Source organism: Melanaphis sacchari, unplaced genomic scaffold (genome assembly GCF_002803265.2).
Source record: "Melanaphis sacchari strain LSU unplaced genomic scaffold, SCAv2.0 Contig63_pilon_pilon, whole genome shotgun sequence".
NCBI lineage: Eukaryota > Metazoa > Arthropoda > Insecta > Hemiptera > Aphididae > Melanaphis > Melanaphis sacchari.
Genome location: NW_020271454.1, coordinates 539,863 through 560,907, shown reverse-complemented (window position 1 = coordinate 560,907; position 21,045 = coordinate 539,863). Strand labels below are relative to the sequence as shown.

Below are 21,045 nucleotides of genomic sequence, written 5' to 3'. Positions count from 1 at the left end.
TTTTTAATATTTGGTTGATATATTTTTAATTGTGCTTAACTCACAGGAAGCAATATGGTTTAAAAATTAAAATGATATTTTACACCTGACTTAAGTGAACTAATTTTAAATAGCAGAGTAGAAATATTTTACCTGCATTTTAGTTTCCAATGATTGAAACAATAATGAATAGCCATGTTTATAAAATTCCAATTCTGAAACGCTATTTTTTGGATTCATTGCTTGGTAGTCTTCATAAGTCTCAGGATATTTATCCATTTTTATTTAAAATTAAAACAATGTTTAATTTTAAATTAATACAAATGAAAAAATGTTAATAAAAATATCTAATGTATACTTTAAAATAATATGTACATATCATGTAAAGTAGACTTCAGATACTAGACTGTTGTATTGGATGTATAAGATAATATTGTAAAATCATTTTTACCTATATTTAGGGAAAACCTATACTTAATCTAATCACAGATGTTAACATTTTTCCTCTGTATAATAATTCATATAGTTGTGTATTTAATATATTTAATATATATTTGTATTTAAACTATATAGTTTTTAATAAAATATATATTTTATATTTTTTATTTATTTTATTGTTTATTGTTTTACCCAACTTTATTTTCAAAGTTAGTGTATAATTTTCCATGCCATAATATGTATACCAACGACGAGAAAGTTGATATGGTTTTTGTATATAATGAGTGTAACGGTAATAGTCGAAAATCACTGGAGCTATACAGAGAAAGATTTCCTACCAGAAATCAACCTTCTCGGATGATTTTCTCGCGTTTAGTTAATAGTTTAAGGAAGACAGGACATTTTCCAGACAGAAAACACGAGTCACACATGAGAATTGTGACCAATATCCCTGCCGAAGAAAATGTAATTACATACTTTACAGCATATCCAAATAGTTCTTTATCTAAAGCATCTAAAGATCTTGGTATACCGAAAACTTCAATACATAGAATTTTAAAAAGGCAAAATATGTTTCCTTATAAAATACATATAGTTCAACATCTCCGTGTTACTGATTATGATAAACGTATGAATTTTATTGCTTGGTTTCAGGTTAGTAATCATGTTTTGTATAAAAAAAAAAACTTCATTGAATTTTTATTTAAAAACATTCATAAAATTTATTTATATTTTTATACATTGTTACATTGATACTTAATTAAACAATAATACTATATTTAAACAGTCTATGATGGAAGATGATCCTTCACTTATAAAGAAAGTATTATGGACTGATGAATGTAAGTTCCAAAATAACGGAATATTGAACCGTCAAAATTCTCGTTATTGGAGTGACAAGAATCCTTGTTGGATGAGGGAAAGTAAATTCCAAGTTATGTGGAGTATAAATGTGTGGTGTGGAATTGTAGGTGATTGCTTGGTAGGGCCATATTTTTTTGAAGGTATGTACATATATTTTTAATCAAAATATATTAAACAGCCACATCTGTAAAAAAATATTAAACACTACATTAATATATTTCATTTAGGTATATTAACTGGGGAAAAATATTTAAACTTTTTAAAAAATATTTTACCCATATTATTGGAAGATGTGCCTCTTGACATACGGAACGATATGTACTTTCAACAAGATGGTTGCCCAGCTCATAATGCTTAGATTGTAAAATCATTCTTAAATGACACATTTGGTAAAAAATGGATTGGAACAGTTGGTCCAATTTCCTGGCCTCCAAGGTCTCCAGATTTAACATGCCCAGACTTTTTCTTATGGGGTTATCTTAAAGATAAAGTATATAAAACTGAATCTGTAGACATCAATGACATGAAAGAAAAAATAAAATCTGCATGTTTTAAATTGTCAAAAGAAACATTAAAAAATGCCACTGGACGAAAGTTAATGGAACGTTTCGAAAACTGTGTACTAGAAGCTGGACATCAATTTGAACACCTAATGCAATAGGTGTCTTTTAGTAAGATGCTTTAGTGATATGGTTTAACTTATAGATACTACACAATAAATAATTTAACGAGTACATTTTATTTAATTAATCATACATAAAGATCTTCATACCTACCTACTTCTATAATCGAATAATTGGAATATAATCTTGTTGCGGTTGTGATTATTTGGTATTCATTGTAATATGTAATCTAATTTGATTGAACTGGATATAACAGAGATATAACTTTATTTCAATTATTCCTTCAATATTCTTTCTAAATGATAAACATAATATGTTTAAGCTTTTACAACTTTCATAAAAAAAATAAAAAAAACATTTCAATTAGGTACCTAGCATAAATTAATTTTTAAATTATAAAGACTAGATTCTTGTGCAAATTGAAATTTTCACTTTGTAATTCCATATCTAAAATTGTATTGAATTTGTACCTATGTATTCGTAAATCTCTATGGATCGAAATCGATTAATTTTAATAGTTTTATTTTGCATAGCAAAAATGTGACAACTAACGATCATGATATACAAATACAATGTATAACCATTTGGCTATTATAGTATGAAAGCATGATAGTTAATTAACAAAATATTATAAATTAAATTAAATTATATTATGGGTGCCTATTAAACACAAATACATGAAATTGAATTTTGCATAGTTCAAAATTTTAATTGATTTTTAGGTATTTGGTGCACAAAAATCTGGTCTTGGTCTTTAGTAATACAATTTAATTTATAAGTAACTCATAAAGTAGTTAATAGGTTACTATAACTAAGGCTATTATCTATTTAAAAAATAACTACTTACTAAGGAAAAATTTCCTGCCAAAAATCAAACTTTCCAAATGGTTTTCTCACGATTAAATGTTGGTTTGAACGTTTTTCTAGTAACAAATTCCCAGTAACAATATACAACTGTACGAGTACACACACTACGCGTTTGTCAGTTATTTAAATTTAAGTCATCAAATTAATTCGTTAACGGCGTTAACGGCTATTTTTATTTACACATATAGTATTTCAGTAAAAAATAAAAATAAAATAATTTTAAGGTTATAAATCATATCTTTAAACTTATATCACTATTATCATTGATAAAATAATTGAATAATACAAAACGCTATTATCACAGTCTTAGACTCTTATAGGTTATACCTACATATTAATATATTATTTTATTTTACAAAGTCATTGATTGTCAGATTAAGAAATGCAATTAGGACACCATAAATAAAAATAATCTCTAATTGGTAATAATATCAAACGATAATACTGATATACGTTTTGTAATGACTACTGTTTACTATAATAAATTGATAATTACATACCCAGATTATTAAGGTTGTACAACAGAAGCACTTTTAGTGTTATTCACTGTAGAAATTTAATAATTTAACACCAATATTCAGATGTCGATAACTCATTCAATTATTAAGATATTTTTGTTAATGACCCGTCAAAATTCATTTAAAATTAAGCTGTGCACAAATCGTATTTCAAAAATATATGTTCCCATTTGAATTTTAAAAGTTACCCCTAAAATTTCCCCTTTTTAATTAATAAAAAAAAAAAATTTATATCAAATTATTTTAGCTTATATGATTCAAAAAGGTTTTCACATAGGTCATTTTTTCCTAATTTAAATATATCATGCTGAAATCTGCTGTCACATGAAATTTGGAACACCCTATATATATATGTATATAATCCCTTTCCAAATTAATACAAAATGAGGCCCACCTAGTAGCTCCTACTGCGATTAAAAATCCTTGATACAAAAAAATAATAATAATAAAATTAATTAATTAATTAATTAATAAATAAAATTGTCGCAAATGTCACAAAATAATATTGATCAAGAGAATGTAATAGAAGAACCAATTTTTGTTTCACTATCAGATGAAATAAACAAATTTAAGAAACCTCAATTAATTTCAGAGTTAAATAAAAGAAATTTAAATAGTGCGGGAACAGTTGCAGAACTTAAAAATAGATTATTAAAATATTTAAACGAAGAATCTTACTCAAACGATTTTGTAACAATAAATGACAATTGTCAAAACTTATATAATCAAACTAAAACAAATGCGATGGATAGTAAAAAACCCTATTTCAAACCAGGTACTTTTTCTGGATCTTTATCTGAAAGCATAGACGCATTTTAAAAAAAAAATCAAAGAGCAGCTTCAATTAATAGTTGGACTGAACAAGAAAAATTACAATTTTTACCTACATTTTTAGAGGTCTCATCACTAACTTTTTATGAAAACATTGAAAATCAAAATTTTAATTAATGAGATGATTTAGAAAAGGAACTTTTAATTGAATTCGAACCCATAGCTCATAAAGATAAGCTTCGATTATTACTCGAAAAAAGAAAGCAATTAGATGATGAACTACCTATTGCATATATCAATGAAATTGAATCACTTTGTAGACGTATAGACTCTGGAATGGCACAATAAGAAATAACTAGATAATATGTAATGAAGAGTCTTAAGCCAAATATTGCTAGATACATTGGGATATTAGATAACTTATCTCTAAAATTATTAAAAGACCACAAACTCTTAAACCTTCCACAAAATGGACATTGGCGTACAAAAGTATTGAACACTTTATGACAGCGGGAATCTACAATTAGGACTTGAACATATCTTTTATTATTACTTAAATCTCTTACAGACAGTAAATAAAAAGACCCGTGTTTTTTTAATTTTTATTAAAAATTAAAATTGACTGAGTTATTGAACTAAAAAAATTTCGCGTACGTTTTTAGTGGGCGTGGGCTACGCGTGACGTCAATATCCAGTATAGCTTTGCCCCTTAGTGGTCGCGCTTATGAGAATCTTGTTTGTAGTCGTGCCTTGGCATTTACATCGCTGTTTAATTTCTTTATTTAAAGATTTTAATTGTTATTTTATATATATATTTATATATTATAGATAATAATTATAATTTCTATTTTAAGTTTTGATTTATATTATTATGCAAAGCACAGGCCAAGGAATTTAAATAGACATAGTTAATCGAGAAAATGTATATTTATTGTGGTTATATTAAATAATTATATTAATTTTAATTATATAATAATAATATATTAATTTACCTACAAATTTATGAAATATGTAGTGTAGAATATGAGTTTCTTTTTTTTTTTTGTATTGAGCTTAAGTTTCGGGGACTAGGGCCATTAGCTGTTGTAGGGGTTATGAACTGTGGTAGGGGTAAGGTCGGTACGGTAGATTGTTTTTTTTTATGACCTAACCTAAACTTCTGCACATAACGTGGAATAGTGGGCCCTCGAAATGGTTGAATGAAAAACTCGAGTACCCCGTCCAAAAGCTTATAAAATTTTAAAGTTTTTATGAAATTGGCACTGCCTTGGAAATTAATTGTTGTTAAACAACATTGAAATTTATTAAAATTTTGACAATTTAAAGTTTTAAATAATTTGTGTTATTTCTTTAACCCAAAAAATGATGTAGGAACTTTGAAGGGTAAGTTTTATTAATCCCAATTATATGTGCTTTTCAGCGGTGTATTCAAATTTATTGTAGGATCAACGGTTCAGCAGATATGCGAATTATTATGAATGAAACTTGCGTTCGATCAAAAAAACACAAAAATCCCCACCTCTCCCTTATTAATGAAAGTTCGATAATGGTCATAAGGAGTTTTTTTGTTGCATTTGAGGTGTAGAAGTACCTCTTGAAGTTTGACATATTTATCGTGCAACACCCTGTATTATAAATTAATTTATGCTTATTAAACTGTTTTATTTTTAATACATTGCACAGGATGATTATCGTTGTGCATATAACAATTATAATCTTTTTTTTTTTTTTTTTATTAAAAATAAAGTATATTTACAATCTATACATAAGTGTATAATGAGTAAGTGTGGTGACAGAGTAAGTAAGTAATATGAAAAGAAAAATAATAATAACAAGAGAAGGAAGGCTCCCAGCAGTGCCACCTGACCAGAAATTTGGGTTTGAGTTTATTTAATTATTGTTTTTTTTTTTTTTTTTTTTTTTTTTTTTTTTTTGTTAGGTGTTGAGAAGATCTCTTGGCCATTGCCTTTTTAACCTTCTAGGAATGATAGATGTAGAGGATAAACTTTAAATGATGGGGTTTGAATGAGCGCGGAGCATTGAGTGGAATTTTGAATAATAGGATTTGGCTAGGTCGTTAAGGGTTGGCATGTTCAGATCTTTATGGAGGTTTTTATTGGTAACATACCAAGGGGCAGAGGTTATAAGGCGTAGGCATATGGACTGGAATGCTTGGAGGGTTTTGGTGTTTGATGGTTTTGCTGGCCCCCATAGTTGGATGCCATAGAGCCAAGCCGGGCGGATTATCGATTTGTATATCGTAAGTTTGTTGGTTAAGGAAAGTTTTGATTTTAATAGGGGTCTCAAAAGATGAAGTCTGGAGTTCACTGATTTACGTTTTTGTTTAATATGCGAGCTTCAGTTGAGGCGTTTGTCCAGTATTAGCCATAGGTATTTTACTTCGTCTGACGAAGGAATTACTATGTTGTTAAATGTGACGGGAGGGCAAACGTATTTGCGCAATGTAAAAGTTACATGAATAGACTTCGTTTCATTTATTTTTATTTTCCACCGTTTTGTCCATAGATTTATCATGTTAAGGTGACTTTGGATCATCCGACAAGCGGTTGCGGAATCCTGGTGTGATGCTGAAATTAGTGTGTCATCGGCATATGTTCCAAGAAAAGTGAAGGGTGTTTTGGGGATGTCGTGAGTGAACACAGAATATAGAAAGGGAGCGATATCACTACCTTGGGGGACACCTGCGCTAATGCGATGGCTGGTTGAATAGCTATTTTTTAGACGAACCTTAAAGGAGCGATCAGATAGGTAGGATTTTATTAATAAGAAATAAGGTGCTGGGAGAAACTTTTTTAGTTTGTAGAGTAGCCCCTCATGCCAGACCCGGTCGAAAGCCTGTGAGACATCCAGAAATACAGTAGGACAGAATTCTTTCTTCTCCAGTGCGTTAGAGATTTTGTCGACAGTGCGATGAAGTTGGTGGATAGTTGAGTGATGAGCTCTAAAACCGAACTGTGTGTGAGGGATGATAATAGCTTCGGTGGCAAGAGGGATGAGTCTTTTTAAGAGAATTTTTTCGAATATTTTTGAGAGGGTAGGGAGAAGACTTATCGGTCTGTATGATGCTGGGTTTTCGGGAGGTTTATTTGGCTTGAGAATGAGTATTACGATGGAGTGCTTCCAGGAGTTTGGGAAGAAGGATAGTCTGAGTATTGCATTGTAAAGGTGAGATAAGAACACTATGGCTTTACGTGGTAGGTTTTTTTACTATATAATTCGTTATTAGGTCGTGACCTGGGGATTTTTTGGTAGGAATATTTTTGATTATGGTGTTGATTTCGTCGGGAGATGTAGGTTTGGCAGGCATGGACATCGGTAGAGGAGCATCAAGGTACTTTTCTACGATTTTTAGTTGGATATGACTGGGTTGGATATCATGAGGAGAAAAAGAGTTTTCCAGGTGTTGAGCAAAGATATTTGCTTTGTCAGAGTCGGTAATAACACATGAGTTGTCTTCGTTTCTTAAAGGAGGGGTAGGTTGATTTAGGCGGAGTAGAGATTTGGTCGCTTTCCAAAGAGATGAATTTTTTGTGGTTAGTGATTCCACATAATTATTGTAGGATTGGTTACTGTCGTGTTGGATAGCCTTTTTTATTTTGCTGTTCAATTTGTTAAGTTTGACCTTGTCGTTTGGGTACTTGAATGTTTGCCATTGGTTTCTTATGTGTGGTTGAGGCTACCGTGTTTCTGGACTTTTGAAGTTCTTTGTGTACCGCGCATCCTCTGTAGTTTGCTGGGTGGTCTTTTCCACATAGAGCGCAAGTTGCTGGGGTGTTCTTTGGTTTTTCGCACATGTCGGAGACATGAGCTTGACCACAACGGACACATCTAGGTGTACGATTGCAGTAAGTACGCGTATGCCCGTAGTTTTGGCATCTGTGGCATTGTGGTAGGTCTCGCCTGGAGTGAGGTTCTTCAATCTTGACTATTGAGTGGCATAGCGTCTTAAGCTTGAATATTTCTGGGTTGTTTGGCGCTGGGTTCAGGTCGATGTAAAAGATTAGGAGTGGATTGCTGTTTTCGTTTTTCTTCTTTATATTGGTAACGTTTCTGACCGAAAATCCAAGATCTTCGAGTTCATGAGTAATAATTTCCGTGGGCGTTGTGGGGTGTAGGTTTTTTAGTACTACTCGATAAGATTTGTCTTCCTTTGCTTGGTATGTGAAATATTCCACAGTGTTATCGTTTAATAATTTAATTACTTGACGGAAAGAATGAGGGGATTTTAGTATTAACTTAAGATTTTTGGTTGTAGTTTCGCATAAGAATTCTTCGTTGCCAACCAAACTTTTTATTTGGTTATAGAAATCTTGATAGTTGACTTTAGTAATGATAAAAATTGGTGGAGGGGTTGGTGGCTGTATGATATTTTCAGTTTGCATTTGATCATTTGCGACATCATTTTCGTTATTTGAATCTTCGCTTATGTTGTTGAGTACTTCATAGCGGTTGGGAGAGGTATATGTAAATTTGTTAAGGTTGCTGTTGTTTGCTTTAGATGTAGGTGAGTTACCTGGAGAAGACGTGTGTTTTCCTGTTTTAATTATCCAATTTGTGCTGTCAGTCGAAGTGTTCTGTATGTTTTTAGTTATGACAATTTTTAATGGATTCACTTCAGTATTTGAACCGCTCTGTATGCTGTTAGTTGCAGAGAACTGCTTGTTGATAGGTATGTTTATCTTGGGCGGCATTGCGCCGCGATGTTATCTACGGTACCAAGGTCGCGTGCGAGCACGGTGCCTGGAACCGTACGCTTGATAGTTAATCGATCTAATTAGTTTGAACCATGCGCTTAATAGATTATCGATCTAATTAGTTTTAACACTTATTTTACCGTGTAGGATTTCGTTTACGGTCGATTTGAATTAGAGTTTTATGCAAGTGCGTGGATTAACTTCCTTTAGATTTTGAGCTAAGTTAGAATAAAGTCGGTTACGAATTGCACTAGGTAGTGTACGCATAGCGCGGAGCAATTAACAACGATGTGAATTGCTACGCTGGCCGCGGTCAAAAAAATTATAATCTTATTGAACGAATCACAATTTATGGAGGCTCTACTGCATGCGCTAACAGTACAACACTGATTCTTATACAGACAGCAAGATACGGAAGGTGCTCGCTCAGCTCAGAACTGTCTCTAGTAAATGTCTTCAAACCCGTGGGACCATAACACTCTACCCGTTTACAATAATAAACGCTTACTTACTAACTCATATTTACTGAATAAAACTGTTTACAGAAGTTCACAACATAATATTACAGTTACATATTATTATGTGTAATAGTAAGTAACCATTTACGCACTTTATATTCAACATAAAACTGAGATATATGTATTATTAAAATATATTTTAGTTGATTACCTTTATTGTTAATATATACCACGTTAAATTAATATAAGTACCAAATACTGATGAAACTTAAATAAATTAATTAAAACTTTATTTCAAGTTTAAAAAGTAAATTGTAAATAAAATAAGGCCCGTGAACATTTTTTATTGGTTTTTGGCCCTTGAAAACAAAATGGTTGCTAACCCCTGATGTAAATAATTTATCAATTTTCTGTAAGGAGTAAAACATTAAAAGTTTTTTTTACATTTTTGAAGTGTGGATAGATTGAAGTAAAAGAACATGTTAAGATTAATAAGATTGATGGTTGTCTTTAATGCTCGCCGTGGAAAATATTATAAAAAATTGGGAACTAATAAAATCCTATTAATTCTTATCCTTGGAAAAATTATCTTCTTATATATTAATATATATACTATATGGTGGATGGTGATGATCAATTATAGTATTAAACAAAGATAATTTAATTTTTGGAAATATGAGTTTTTGAGACTATACATTAGCTATTACTTGAATAAGATTTAATAGAGATAAAATATTAATAATGAATAAATATTTTTATTTTTCAAAAGTATAGATGAATACAAATTATTAAATTTTAATATTATGATATGAAAAGCTTAAAAGAGACGAAAATTGTCGAGAGTAAGATTGAGAATTGTGAATGACATATAAATCAACGACGTATAAAATGTCATTGACGACACTATTCGAATATTTCTAATACCGTTGATCTGTTAAATTTTGACAATGTCGTTTGTAGACTTAGGTTTTACCCATGGTGATAATAAATAACAATATGATCAATGGACCATATTATGATTTTGGTTTTATCCATACAATACAATCAATTTTGATATCTAGATACTTTTGACCTACTTGTTATTATATAGTATTATACATTTAAAATTTTTTTATTGAAATTAAAAATGGTATTTTGAAAACATAATTTTATACATAAAATGAAATTATTACGTACTGTTTATAGATATTATATACATAAAATTATAATAATAATATTACTATATAATATTTATAGCTTATACGTCATTCTTATCGTTTTTTTAACATAGTTTTTAATTCTAAATTACTAAATACTAAACAATTTCAATGGTAAATTAAAGTGCACGAAAATAGATTGTCACCAGAAATGGTTTGTCTACTCCAGTAAAAACACATAATAATATGTTGTGCTATTATTTCATATCACTGTTAAAATAATTTATTTTACTTTTAGAATTACATTAGGCTGAATCAATGTTTTTCCGTAAACGTTGCTCTTAAAAATTATATTTTGTGTTTAAATACACACATTTTTTTTTCAAAACGAATAATATCTGTAAATAGCAACAATATAATGAAAATTATTATTAATGATTACAACATCTTTTTAATATACAATAATAATAATAATAAATAGTCTAAAACGGAACCAGACAAATAATGAATTTATTTTGTTTATCATCAGTGTTGGGAATAGATTAATAATAATTTATCCAGATAAATATTAGATAATTTCATTGATTTTGCAAATATTAAAAATAAAAAATGTTAAATTTATAGAATAATAAAAATATTGGTTCATTGGTTATTTTTAATCATTAAACAAATACTTTTCTAAAAATGATTCAATTACTCATAAAATGTTTAATATCTTTATTTAAAATGGTTTTCTATTTAATATATTTAAAATAAATACTAAATAAATATTTAATTGTACCTATTGCCCTATTTTAGGTCTTCTCTAAGTAATTATAAAATATTCAGTTTTTTAAATCATACTAATTCTTATATTATAGTGGTTTTTTCAAATTTTATTTTTAAATGAGGAGTTGTTATTTAAAAATAATAATGTTTAAAAACTTAAAAGTTAAAACTACACGATTACATAATTTAAATTGAATTAAATAAAAAATATACAAAAATACCATTAGAATCAATAGAATCCATTTTAATTTCCGTTTCAGACGTTTCAGAATCAATTTCAAGTTCGATGCACTCAATTGCATAATTCTCGGCATTATTCGTTTCCAAATTAATATCTTCATTTTTATTAACTAAATTCCAGAAAAAAACAAAAACAAAAAAAAAATCTATAACGGCTCGTATACCTATAACCAACCCTACATGCTATGTATAGGTACCTACTCGTATTACCTATATGGCTACATACAATTTAAAATAAAATCACTGATTTATGGTAGCAATAAAATTTAAATGTAATACAATATACTTAGTTACGGAACTTATATTAGATTCTAATAAAAAACTGTTATATTTGGTTTTATTTGAGTAGTATTTATACAATATTAAAAATTTGATTAACATTAAAATCCACCTTATAATAAAGGACTCCTCTGAATACTTTGGGTGGGCCAGCCTACGGCCGGACACATATTAGAGTGAGCAAGGTACACCCTGCCCCCCACACGTAGCTACGTGACTGATAATTATGTAATAATAATATTACCTACTATATTATATTTATAGTTTAAACATTGTTATCGTTTTCTTAACCTAGGTTTATAATATTTTATTATAAATTAATGAAATACAATTTTTACTATCTTTTACTTTTTATTTTTGTACAATTTTATAATAGTTATATTTAATAAAAGTATTAATGTATATAATATTTGTTTTTGTAGACGACACAGGTAATTATTTAAGGCCCGGTTTCACCACTAAGAGTTAAAAAGCGAGTTATCGATAACTCGGAGTTAGCGCAAAAATGTAATTTCACCATCTAGGGTTAAGTGATAACTTCAAGTTAATGAAAATCTTTACTCCCAGATTTTAACCCTCGATTATTCTAGGTAATAATGACCTAACTCCAAGTTACGACCACGATATCAGCCGCGTTGTCGTGGGAGGGATTGTTTATATGATAATAAATTATTAACAATATTGTAATCATGTAGATAACATGTAGAATTTTATAAGTTTGGCGCTGTTTTTTTCTTCGGATTTTTTACTTCAACGTTTTCATAGTTTCTACATAGGGCATTTTTAAAACAAGAGTTCAAATAAAATAGAATGTATCGTCGAATACTATACGATAACGATGACGATGATGAAGAGATTATTGATATGCAACGTCGACCTCGGATATTTTATGAAAGAGTCAACTATTGTGAACTGTATGACGATCATGATTTTATAAATCGATTTCGTATTTCAAAAGCTACGTTTAGTATGGTCTTGAGATTGATAGAAAATGAAATATCACCTCCTTCTCAAAGGTAAGTAGCTTTTAATACAATTTGAAAACAGTTGTTGCATGAAAAACAGTGATACTGTTGGAGACAACAACATCTATTGTTATATTACACTAAAGTGTGGATATGCATAGGAGTATCAAGGTGTGTAACTTTTTTTTTAACTATGGGTCGGATGGACGGGGATTAACTGACAATTTATAATATTGCTATGATGACAGGATGGTCCTAACTTGTATACCAACTATCTTGTAAGGTCAGCTTAATCAGTCGTCCAATGAGATCAATATAATATGTAATAATAACTAATTATTTTAAAGTTTTTATCTTATTTATTAAAGATATTGTTGTTGTCGTCGAATAACCAACAATATGAAAATCCTTCAACTTTATGTAAAAGTTGTTTTTGCTGTGATTTTTTCTTCTACCTACGGTATTACTATTTTTGTTTCAGAAACAGAGCAATATTGGCACCTTGTAAGCTGTACATGGTACTCAGGTATCTTGCTACAGGTTCTTTTTTGTTAGCTATTTCTGACTTTGTTGGAGTTAGTGAATCATCAGCCTGTCGTTACATTCACCAAACATGTAGAGCCATAGCAAAGCAAAAACAAAAATTCTTGTCGTTCCCAATGAATGATGTTGATACAAAAAGAGTAGTTACTGGGTTTTACAGCCGAAGTAGATTTCCCAGAGTAATAGGAGCTATAGACTGTACCCATATAAAAATTCAGTCACCAGGTATAAATAAAATATAATACTACTGTCACCAACTATATTCCTTTTTATGCAACTATGATTCAATGTAACTTTTATAGGTGGAGATAATGGGGAAACCTTCAGAAATAGGAAAGGTTTTTTTTCTATCAATGTCCAATGCATTTGTAATCCATGGCTCAAAATTATAAACATAGTTGCTCGATGGCCAGGGTCATGCCATGATCAAACCATTTTTGACAATTCTTTAATAAAACATAAATTTGAAACAGGACTCATAAAAGGATATCTCTTAGGTGACGGTGGGTATGAAGTGAAGCCCTACCTTATGACTCCTCTGCTGACCCCTAGGACACAAAACGAGCAGTTGTACAATGAAAGTCACATCAGGACTAGAAATGTTATTGAAAGGTAAATATTACTTGGTTGAAGATGGTGGGATAGATTTAAATGTAATTTGTGATTATCATATGTACCTGTTGTATCTAACCAATGTTTTTTTTATCATGGGTAAGAAATTAATGTTATTTATTACAATATTATAGATGTTTTGGAGTTTTAAAACGAAGATTCCCAGTACTCAGCAAAGGAATTACAGTTAATTTGAGTAACACCCAAGCAATAATAGTGGCATGTGCTGTTTTGCATAATATCTGTATTGATATGCATGATGAAGTTCCAAATGATTTGTGTGAAGACAACTATGATGAAAATGTCAGAGAAGAAGACTTTTTCGATTTGCCAGGAAATACAAGAGGTAGGCAAGAAAGAGATCGGTTGATCAGGGACCACTTTGCCAATTTACAGTGAGGTTGAACAGTTATATGGTAAGTAAATAGAAATTAAAGTTATGATTTAGGAACTTCATTTTAATTATTTATAATGATTTGAAAATAACAGTAACAAAAACAAATAATAATATTAACAGAAGTAATAACAATATTAATAAAATGCTTAAGGTAATTTATGTAGCAACAAATAACGAAAAAAAAATAATAATAATAACTTTTACCTTTTAAATGTATACATAATTTATGTAGCAACACACTTTTAAGTTCTAGCTAAAAAAAAAAACTTAATGTTTTGTACTATTTAATTTTGTTTTAAGAAGTTCTATTTCTAATTTCATTTTCTCTTCTTTTAAGATAGCATTCCTTTTTCGAACATCATTTATTCCAATCTCCTGCTCCAACGCTTTTATTTGTAAGCCTACTAATTTGTCCTTTTGCTGCAAGAGGTTTGTTGCCTCGGCGGATCGGCTTTTGAAATGTTTTTCTAAAATATAATAAGTATATATTATACAAATGCTGAATAGAATAAATTCAAACATGCAAAACTCACTATTTTTTCTGAGGGGAGTACTTTTAGCATGTTTTATATGTTGAGGAGTTACCACGTCCCATTGGCTGACACTTGCACCTGAGAAAATGATATATAATTAAAAAGATTCTTGTACCTAATATATTTATTTGTATTATTGTATAAATATAAAATTAAAAAAAAAAAGGCTATTATATTAGTTACTAGGTATATCTATATCTATGTTTTCTTTCCTGAATGGTTCTGGAAAAACAAAAGCATATTCATGAATAATTAAATTGCTATTTAAATTAAAATCGTAATTAAGAATAAGATTATAATAATAATAGATATTGTAAATATTGAAATTATGTTTAATATAATTATTGTACCTATTTAAAAATCAAATAAACTATTATGTATGTTATACGTATTATTTGTATTAATAAAATATTGTTTTAAATATAATGTTTGTTTTGTTATGTTAATTAAATATACAATTTGATATTATCATCATGAATGAGGTTGGTCGGTAATAATCAAAATATAATATGAGAAAAAAGCTTGAAAAGGTACCAGGCAATACCTACACACAATATGCAACGTTTGGAAACTTACTTTGTTTATTGGTTAAAGTTGATCGTATGGAGTCCTCAGTTAAATCAGGCATCACTGAAAATGTTAAAATGTTAAATTATTTAAATTATAAATATATGTATAATGTATATATTATGTAATATGTATTGTATATGCATCAATGTTAATATAATTTATTCTGCAGCAAATAAGATGTTTTTAATTAAAACTATTTAGCTAAAATTATTTAAAACATAACACTGTTAGAATCTTAAAGAATTTTTTTAAAAGACTAATTAAATGTAATATGGTCTTACCAGTCACATAGTATGTTTCGTTGTCCTTGTCTTCATAGTACCCATCATTGTCCATTAATTCATTGTCTGAATGTTGAATAGGTATTGTCAGTATAGGAACATAAGACAAAAAGTATAAGAAAATATACAACATTTTAATAAGCTGTCCAGCAACTATTTTGTAGTATAAAATAATTTGAGCTTACCGTTAACTAAATTATCAGTACTGATGGCTTCAGTATCATCGTCGAATTCGGATTGGAGACCATCTACAGACAATTGAATTATGCTTTTCAGCTTCTCTTCCCTAAGATTAAGGGCTTGGGAAAGGTCTTTTCCACCACCTGTTTTTAGATGTTCAAATCTTAAATATAAGGAAAGAAAATATGAATAATATCAATAAGACATTGGAATCGTCACAAATGAAATCATGATCACACTAACCTTATTGATGCACTTTTTTTCCTAACAACTTTTTTTAAATTTTTGTATTTTAACTGCAGCTGTGCACAACTTCGTGCCACCAACACTCCTTGACTATTAAACTCTTCTGAAATCTTCCTCCAACATTCCTCTTTTTCCTTCCACATCACCATATCTGTTTTTTTATTTTCTACTATGTTTTGGTACTTTTTTACCAACTCCACAAGTAGTTCTTCCTCCGTAGCACTGAAGTTAACGTTTCTTTTACGCTTATCCATAGTTAAAAACAGTAGAAACACAAACAGTAAACGTAAGCATAAAAAGTACAGAAAACAGAATACAACAAAATACCGCAGTAAAGTTATGAATTTATGATCATGCGAAAAAATAGTAGATATTAGATAATAGATACGCGAAAATGCGGAATTGTTATCAACGTTATCTCCAAAAACCTGGAAGAAATACTGTTGGAACGAGGTTAATTCGGATTAACTAACTCCTACCAAAAAACCTATGGTGAAACTGAAACAATGCTAACTCAAAGTTAGACGGTAACTCAGGATTAACTAATTCGCACTTTAACTCGTACATGGTGAAACTGGGCCTAAGAGTTTTATAATTTTATTAGCTCTTTTGAGTTAAGGTTTCGTTAAAGAAGTTAGCTGTAGTCCATATATGTATAGGGTATCGTTTACCATTCCGACCTTGATTTACGTAATAGCCAATTACTGCTCCTCGGTTTGTCCTTATATTTAATTGATAGTTGATGTCTTCAGATCTTCCACAGATCCTTCTTGCCTAGTTATTACATTTACACTGTCATCGACATATATTATCTCATCTTCCTCCTTGGTTATCACTATTTTGTCCGCGTATTTATGTATTTACTCACGACTACCCATTTCGTTTTCAAACTGAAAACTAGCACTCCATTGAGAAGCCACATACAGGAGTTAATTATAGCATTGTAACTCTTTTTTTCCACGATTTGTTAAATTATGTTAACGTAACAACGTAACCACTGTATTATGGTCTTATTACTCACATTGATATACGTTTCTTAAAACTTAGCTATTTTTCGAGATATTTTGTATTATTTTAAAGTATTTTCTGGGATTACAATTTTTAGTTTTTATGGTTTTATTTGCCAATGTCTTAGGTAACAACATTTTGAGTTCATGACCACAAATCCAAATTGTGATTAATGTCAACGACCATGCTAGCTCAAGAATTGAATAAAGGTTAGATGTGCCATCTTTAGTATAATTTTACGTGGATCTAGTTTAAATTACAATGATTACGTCGATAACTCTCTCTTCTTTCGATGGTTGGGGCCGTAGATGTATCTAAGTAGTTAAATATGTTTCACATTGGTTTTACGTAACTTAAGGTTTATGATAAATTATGGAACCCAACGAATCATCGCCTTTACTCCTCGTGTTTAACCACCTATGATACGGGTAGTATTGGAGAATTCAGATTTTGTTTGTTCATTTTTGTCATTTAATGACTCCTCATTATTCTTTCGTGATACCGTATTGGGTGGCATTTGCCGCCACATAAATTAGGTTAAATGCACACAAAGTTTTATGGGCAATTTGAATCACACTATGGGATTGTATCTTATCGTATCGCGAAAATCCCACAGATTTAATTTATCTTTCAGTACACCAAACTCATTATTTGATAATTTTCTGTTTTCGCCTAGAACCTGTCCAACTTACGTCTTAGAACTTTTTTTAGTAGTTTACTTGTTACATGATAATTAATTAGAACAATTTGCTCTTATCGTTCGTCCGAAAAATAGTCTTCTACCAGACAGTGAATGAATACATTAGCTATCTTTGTTAGATATTTCAGCGTGATTTCTTTTAACACAACGTTTTGAACCCTTGAACAGGCTTCCGATCGTTTCCCATATTATACGTTCTGTTAGAATTCATCCCGGGATTACTCATCCCATATAATACCGTATCTTTCATGATAGCCTGTATGGGTTGTAGTCAACAGTTTGACATAATTATTTCTAGTTTCTCCTTTAATCTCTTCTCTTCTCGTTCCTTAGTTTATTTAACGTATCTCATGCCGAAATTATTTCTGGCCTACTAATTTTAGATCTACCGTATCTTCCTGGTGTGTTCAAATAGTATTATGGCAAAGAACTACTATTTCAGGGGGTAGAGTTTTTATTCACAATTCAATAACATTTTAACTTTTAATGAATTATATTTTAATTATTTTATAACTAATCTTTTAAGGGAACTACAGTAAGTTAAATTTCAATAATATTGTTCTAATATGTTTTATAAGACTTACCCCAATTAATTATTTTAATTATTTTAACTATAAATACAAAAAACTCATTCCTATATTATGTTTTTATTTTATATAGAAGAATTAAAGCGTATGTTGTTTTTATGTTTTTACATTTTAATTATTTAACGTGTTTTAAAATATTAGTGATACATTTCTCTTAATTTATTTTATCAATTTTTACTATAACTGTTGTCATTTGATTTATCTAAATGTAAGAAACATATAAATTAAAGAAATCAAATGTGTCGCATTTAATGTTATAATATTATATTTGGAAGTCGTAATTAAATAGTTGCCACCAATTTTATATTTATTTTAAGTATAGTTTTTATATTATTTATACATACCATATACAATTTTAACCAAGTTACTTGTATTGTATATTATCATGCGTATTTCATGTTTTAAAGCTACTATTGGCTTCACAAGAACGTCAAAATAACTTATTAATATTTTAAGTTTAAAATATGAATTTTTTTTATCAATTACATATTATAAATTTTTATTTATTTTTCAGAGAGGATTAGTATGTTATTTTTTATTTTGTTAAAATATATTATTTTATTCTGATCGAGATTTTAAGTTTGTTTTGTAATATTAGTTAATCCTTAAATTTGTCTCAGTAATTTTTGTTTTATATAAAATAATATTAGTGTTTAGAAAATTAAAGAACGTATTACTCAATAAGTATAAGTTCTTGTATTCTTTAAAAACTCCACAATCTTTACACGTGTTTAAATTTAAAACTTAAATTACTGTTATTTAAATGTTTTTATAATAATATTAAAAAATAAAATCATAAACCTGTCAAAATTTAAATGGGTGAAATAAAAATTATGGAATTTTTAAAAATACTTTTAAATATACTTGTAGTAATAATATAATCTATGTTTATAATTAATACAAAAACATAAAAATTATTATATTGATGTGGAGAAAACAAAAAAGGGTTCCATATTTATCACCATAGTAAATTTTATATTATATTTTATTAAGATTGTATTAATACTACTATATTATTTATATATTTTTCATAGATCTAATTTGTGAGTATTTTTCATGTTTGTTGCAATATTTTACTGTTTAAACCATAGACCTTATACTCATAGACGGAGCATCCAGGTGGGATGCGGGTGGGTGGTGCGGTCATTTCTAGCTTGCCAACAGTGATGCCATTCCTTGAGATCAAAAACATTGTTATTAACACTTACCATATAATTTGTTTTGTGGTGTCTGAATTTGAAATTTGAGTTTTTTGCAACATATTTATACATATTTCCTACTTTGCATATTTTTTTTAATTTATAAATTTTTCTGTATATTTTATATTTTTATATATTCTTTTAAATATTATATATTTATATACCTTAATATGTACTTTCATTCAATATTATTTACACAATAAACCATATTTTTATATGTATAAAAAATAAATAAATATTATTAATGATAAACAAAAATACCATTAAAATTCAATACATTGATATTATATAATAGTTTTTATTGCCATCATTTAAATTAATGCAAATCAAAGACAAAAACCACTATAAGTATATTATACCTAATCTAAGAAAAATAAATTAATGGTGATAGATTTATTGATATAGGTATTTGATTTTAAGCACATAAAGTACCAAACCCTATTAATTGTTATAAATCTTAGTCTAGAACAGATTCTAGACTTAATATATATTTATCTGTGGTCTAGACCAAGTAATAATTTTAAGAGGTATACACATGCTATCCATAATAGGTATTTGATTTATTTTATTATAATTGATTACATAGTATTTTAAGTATTTAAAACATATGTTAGGGCTAACATTTTTTCTTAGTACCTACTCATTTCGAAATAAAACAATATTTGTAAATTTTTTCCTTATAGAAATGTTATTTTTCCTTTCTGTTGACGCAGCAGCATGGTGAAAACGAATGTTTAAATAAATGAGAATAGCCAGACTTATTATTTGATCTCTGTGCGTGTTAAACAATTGTTGGCCTCTACAGTGGTCATTTAATTCATTAAAAATATTTGGTTTCTGGTATATTGTGTTTTTGATCTTATTAAACATTTTGTGCTTGATATTTGGTAAAAAAACATTAAATGATCGAAAAGTTCTTTCTGCTTCGAGACATATTTCTACAATATCCTGACTGGGTTTTATCAAAGCGTTATTTCTATCTTTTACCTCTATTAATTTAAAATTATGATTCGAGCTATCAATCAAAAATGGGTGACATATATTACAAGTTATTTTATTTTTTATTTTTTTCACCACAAAACCAGCAATATAACTTGTAACCTCATCTAAAAATGATGTCAGTCTACTTAATGATTGTATATAATCATGATCTTGTTGAACTGTACTTGGATCTTCTTCAGTATCATTATTTATAATACAATCTGGCCCTATGTTTACCACAGACATTTGTGTGCTATCAAGTATTGCAACACAATTCCCATACTGCGAACCAGTAATTTCACTATGGACTAATAGTTTTTTATAAGCCGATTTAAATTGTTTACAAGATGGGTTGTTGTTAAACCCACCTCTTTGTCTTACTGAACTAAAAAATGTCTCTATATGGTCTTGAGACAGTTTATAAGACAATAAGTAAGCAAGAGAATATTTTTTTTGTAGACAAGTATATAATTTTAATACATTATGTAATGCTTTTATAAGTCCAACAAAACCAGTTTTTCTACCAGATTCTATCACGGTTTTACCGTTGGGTAATCTTAAACCTAATACATAATTATGAAATTTCC

At 28.9% G+C, this 21,045-nt stretch overlaps 1 protein-coding gene and 1 long non-coding RNA gene across 4 annotated transcripts; one reads left to right on the top strand and one right to left on the bottom strand.

Annotated features, from left to right (window-relative positions):
* Positions 1-1,528: 1,528 nt before the first annotated feature.
* Positions 1,529-2,799, bottom strand: LOC112600354. The gene is made up of 3 exons (XR_003114996.1): positions 2,752-2,799; positions 2,058-2,199; positions 1,529-1,787 (listed from the first exon to the last, which is right to left on the bottom strand). It is a non-coding gene; the product is annotated as an uncharacterized LOC112600354 (long non-coding RNA).
* A 9,342-nt stretch (positions 2,800-12,141) lies between these two features.
* LOC112600321 (putative nuclease HARBI1) lies at positions 12,142-14,613 on the top strand. Of its 3 annotated transcripts, none has more exons than XM_025347519.1 (5): positions 12,142-12,672; positions 13,103-13,389; positions 13,467-13,776; positions 13,911-14,192; positions 14,515-14,613. In XM_025347519.1, exons 1-4 carry the CDS (start codon positions 12,467-12,469, stop codon positions 14,173-14,175), a joined length of 1,068 nt encoding a protein of 355 aa, XP_025203304.1. In that variant the 5' UTR covers positions 12,142-12,466; the 3' UTR covers positions 14,176-14,192; positions 14,515-14,613. The 3 variants fall into 3 exon arrangements, with proteins under 3 accessions (XP_025203304.1, XP_025203303.1, XP_025203302.1); XM_025347518.1 differs by having other exon boundaries at positions 14,511-14,613; XM_025347517.1 differs by lacking the exon at positions 14,515-14,613 and having other exon boundaries at positions 13,911-14,254.
* The last annotated feature ends 6,432 nt before the right edge of the window (positions 14,614-21,045 follow it).

What these genes read in the sequence shown, in the direction of transcription:
- LOC112600321 (XM_025347519.1), top strand. Translation starts at nt 12,467, where the DNA reads ATGTATCGTCGAATACTATACGATAACGATGACGATGATGAAGAGATT. An exon ending in ATATCACCTCCTTCTCAAAG is followed by an intron (nt 12,673 to 13,102) that starts GTAAGTAGCTTT and finishes TTTTTGTTTCAG; the next exon opens with AAACAGAGCAATATTGGCAC. An exon ending in TATAAAAATTCAGTCACCAG is followed by an intron (nt 13,390 to 13,466) that starts GTATAAATAAAA and finishes TAACTTTTATAG; the next exon opens with GTGGAGATAATGGGGAAACC.